The following is a 3,370-nucleotide window of genomic DNA, read 5'->3' on the forward strand; positions in this document are numbered from 1 at the left end:
CTTTTTTTTTTTTTCTTGTTGACACACAGTTAAAGGGGAGGGATTGAAAGACAAGCACGTATTTCTAAAACCAGATATAAAAAATTAGTTTGTATTGTACCAAGAGTTAAGTATGACTTGATGCCGGAAGTATAAAATGCACTGTTGGCCCTTTCCTTCGAAGGCTATATTACTGGCGCCTCCTTCTAACCTGGGTGTGGCCCGCAGAACTGGATAAAATTCCAGAGCGGAAAGGTCAGAGACTGGGGCTGGCTCCAAGTAGCACTGGCCTGCCTGAGTGGGAGGTGGTAGGTAGTTGCCTAGGAAGGAACTCAGTCATTGTGCCTGTTTCCCCAGTTGAGAGTGTGGGGCTAACTGGAGGGACATACCACAAGCTCGGAAGGAGAGAGAGCCAAGGACAGGACGCCCTCATCCCCGTTCTCCGCCAAAACTGCGGCACCTGGGTGTCAGGATCGCAAGCGGGGCGAGGGGATGGGAAATGGGGAAAGAGGGCTGTAGGACCCGGCGGGAGCTACCTTGGTCGGGGAGGGAACTCGGCGGGAGGAAAGAAGGGAGGGCAGAAAAGGGAAGGTGATGGGGAGCGAGCAACCGCACTCACCGCGCCGCACGAGTTGCACGGCTTGGGCGGACCGGACCTGGACTTTATAAAAGGAGCCCATCTGCTTCGTGGCTCATACGCTCCTCCTGGGCTGGCGCACACCGCTTCCCTCCAGCTCACTCAGAAACCTGCCCCTTCCCCGCGTGCCAAGCTAGGTTCCCCAGACCAGTGCTGCCCAGCGGCATGACTCTGAGTGGTGCCAGTGGGACCGAGGTGGCCGCGGCGGCAACGCGGTGCGAGCAGCCGCAGCCCCAGCCCTCGAGTCCCCCCTCGTGCGGCCCCGTCTCCGCGGGGCAGCTAGCCGGAGTGGCCAGCGCGTGAAAAGAAGGGAGGGCAGAGCTCCGGCGCGAGGCGCGGCGCAGCACAGCTCCCAGACTTCACCCCACCCAACTCTGGCGGCCGCAGCCGCCGCAGGAAACTGCCACAGCCGGGGGAAGGGGGCGGGAATGCAAGACCAGGACCCCTTGCTGGCCCGCACGCTTTGGTCTCAACACCTAGGAAACTCCTGCGGGCAGATTCTGCAGATCAAGGAGCGCCCAGGTTAGGAGACGCTCAGCCCCGAGCAATTGGGGGTAAGAGACCCCACCTGACTAATGCTCCCTCCTCAAACAATAAATCACCCTCCACCACTAGACACTCAGGTGGAAGCTGGAGCAGGGCTTGGTGGGCCAGTCCTTAGCAAGACGGGGAGTGGAGAAGAGCAGCCAGAGACGCGGCGACAGCGCAAGGCGCACTGGAAGTGTAGGGGACGCGCTCGCCTGCCTCGGCTGCCGCGCCCTTGACCTCTTGTTTCAGCTGGAGACGTGGGTGGGGAGTAATTGAGGAACCCACGGAAATAACTAGCAACCGGGGGACAAGACTGTGGTCTCTTGTACTGTCCTTTCGCCCTCTCCCTTGTCCGTTCCATGCTCGGGAGCTGCGCCCGGGGCGAGGAGAGACATGGAGGAAACCGGCGCTCGGTGCGCCCCGCCGCCGCCTGCGGGCTCCCAGATTGGGGTTTCTCAAGCCAACCTTTCCGCTGCCCCCTCCCAAAACTGCAGCGCCGAGGGCTACATTTACCAGGATTCCATCGCCCTGCCCTGGAAAGTACTACTGGTCATGCTGCTGGCGCTCATCACCTTGGCCACCACGCTCTCCAACGCTTTTGTGATCGCCACTGTGTACCGGACGCGGAAGCTACACACCCCGGCCAACTACCTGATTGCCTCCCTGGCGGTCACCGACCTGCTCGTATCCATCCTGGTGATGCCCATCAGCACCATGTATACGGTCACTGGCCGCTGGACCTTGGGCCAAGTGGTCTGCGACTTGTGGCTGTCGTCGGACATCACCTGTTGCACTGCTTCCATTCTGCACCTGTGTGTCATCGCCCTGGACCGCTACTGGGCCATCACCGACGCCGTGGAGTACTCAGCTAAAAGGACTCCCAGGAGGGCAGCGGTCATGATCGTGCTGGTGTGGGTTTTCTCCATCTCCATCTCGCTGCCACCCTTCTTCTGGCGTCAAGCCAAAGCCGAGGAGGAGGTGTCGGACTGTGTAGTGAACACCGACCACATCCTCTATACCGTCTACTCCACGGTGGGCGCTTTCTACTTCCCCACCCTGCTCCTCATCGCCCTCTACGGCCGCATCTATGTGGAAGCCCGCTCCCGGATTTTGAAACAGTCTCCCAATAAGACCGGCAAGCGTTTGACCCGAGCCCAGCTCATAACCGACTCCCCTGGTTCCACGTCTTCGGTCACCTCCATTAACTCGCGGGCTCCCGACGTGCCCAGCGAATCCGGGTCTCCTGTGTACGTGAACCAAGTCAAAGTGAGGGTCTCCGACGCCCTGCTGGAAAAGAAGAAACTCATGGCCGCTAGGGAGCGCAAAGCCACCAAGACCCTGGGGATCATTTTGGGAGCGTTTATTGTGTGTTGGCTCCCCTTCTTCATCATCTCTCTGGTGATGCCTATCTGCAAGCATGCCTGCTGGTTCCACCTGGCCATCTTTGACTTCTTCACGTGGCTGGGCTATCTCAACTCCCTCATCAACCCCATTATCTATACCATGTCCAATGAGGACTTCAAACAAGCGTTCCATAAACTGATACGTTTTAAGTGCACACGTTGACTTGTCAATTGCATTGGGGTCGCCTAAGCGGCCATTGGGGACCATGTTGTGTCTGGTTCCACAGGTAGGTCGACTCTTCTTTCCCTGTTACTGGGTCAGAGTGAGGCGCCCCCATCTGGGCAAGGGCAATGGATCCTAAGAAGCCAGGACAGCCTTGAGAGAGAGAGAGCTCTGAAAGAACTGTTCAAAATAAAGCTTCCCGGCTGAGGAGGAGGCTCACTTTCTCCCCTCAACCCCCAGGTTCAGCACTGACCCTTCGGCAGCCAATCACAAGGGGGGTTTGCAACTTTTTAAAAATCTATAATGGAAAGGTGATTTCTGCCCTGCTTTGGTGTCATGGATGATGCCTTCTAGAACCAGTGGTACCTGTAGTTGTTGTCTGAAGCCTGTCTGAGACAGATACATACAGCCTGGCAGTACTTGAACTAGACACTTAACACCCTGTGTTTTGGGGAGAACTTTACGTTACAGCTTCATTTAAGAACAGTTACTTTGGCATCCTTCAGTCTTCAGTTTTTTGTTTATTTAAACTTGGTTGGAGAAACTTGTGGATTTGGTGCTTCAAACCTTATGTGTGGCTTGGATGGCACAGAGAAACCTTGAAGAGTTAACAGCAAAATTCTGATACTAAGATCTCTATTTTTATTATAATTGAAACTA

At 56.3% G+C, this 3,370-nt stretch overlaps 1 protein-coding gene across 1 annotated transcript; it reads left to right on the forward strand.

Annotated features, from left to right (window-relative positions):
- Positions 1-240: 240 nt before the first annotated feature.
- Positions 241-3,364, forward strand: HTR1B (5-hydroxytryptamine receptor 1B). The gene has a single exon (XM_006926368.3). It carries the CDS (start codon positions 1,538-1,540, stop codon positions 2,708-2,710), a length of 1,173 nt encoding a protein of 390 aa, XP_006926430.1. The 5' UTR covers positions 241-1,537; the 3' UTR covers positions 2,711-3,364.
- The last annotated feature ends 6 nt before the right edge of the window (positions 3,365-3,370 follow it).

Source organism: Pteropus alecto, unplaced genomic scaffold (assembly GCF_000325575.1).
Source record: "Pteropus alecto unplaced genomic scaffold, ASM32557v1 scaffold7, whole genome shotgun sequence".
Classification (NCBI taxonomy): Eukaryota; Metazoa; Chordata; class Mammalia; order Chiroptera; family Pteropodidae; genus Pteropus; species Pteropus alecto.

What these genes read in the sequence shown, in the direction of transcription:
- HTR1B (XM_006926368.3), top strand. Translation starts at nt 1,538, where the DNA reads ATGGAGGAAACCGGCGCTCGGTGCGCCCCGCCGCCGCCTGCGGGCTCC.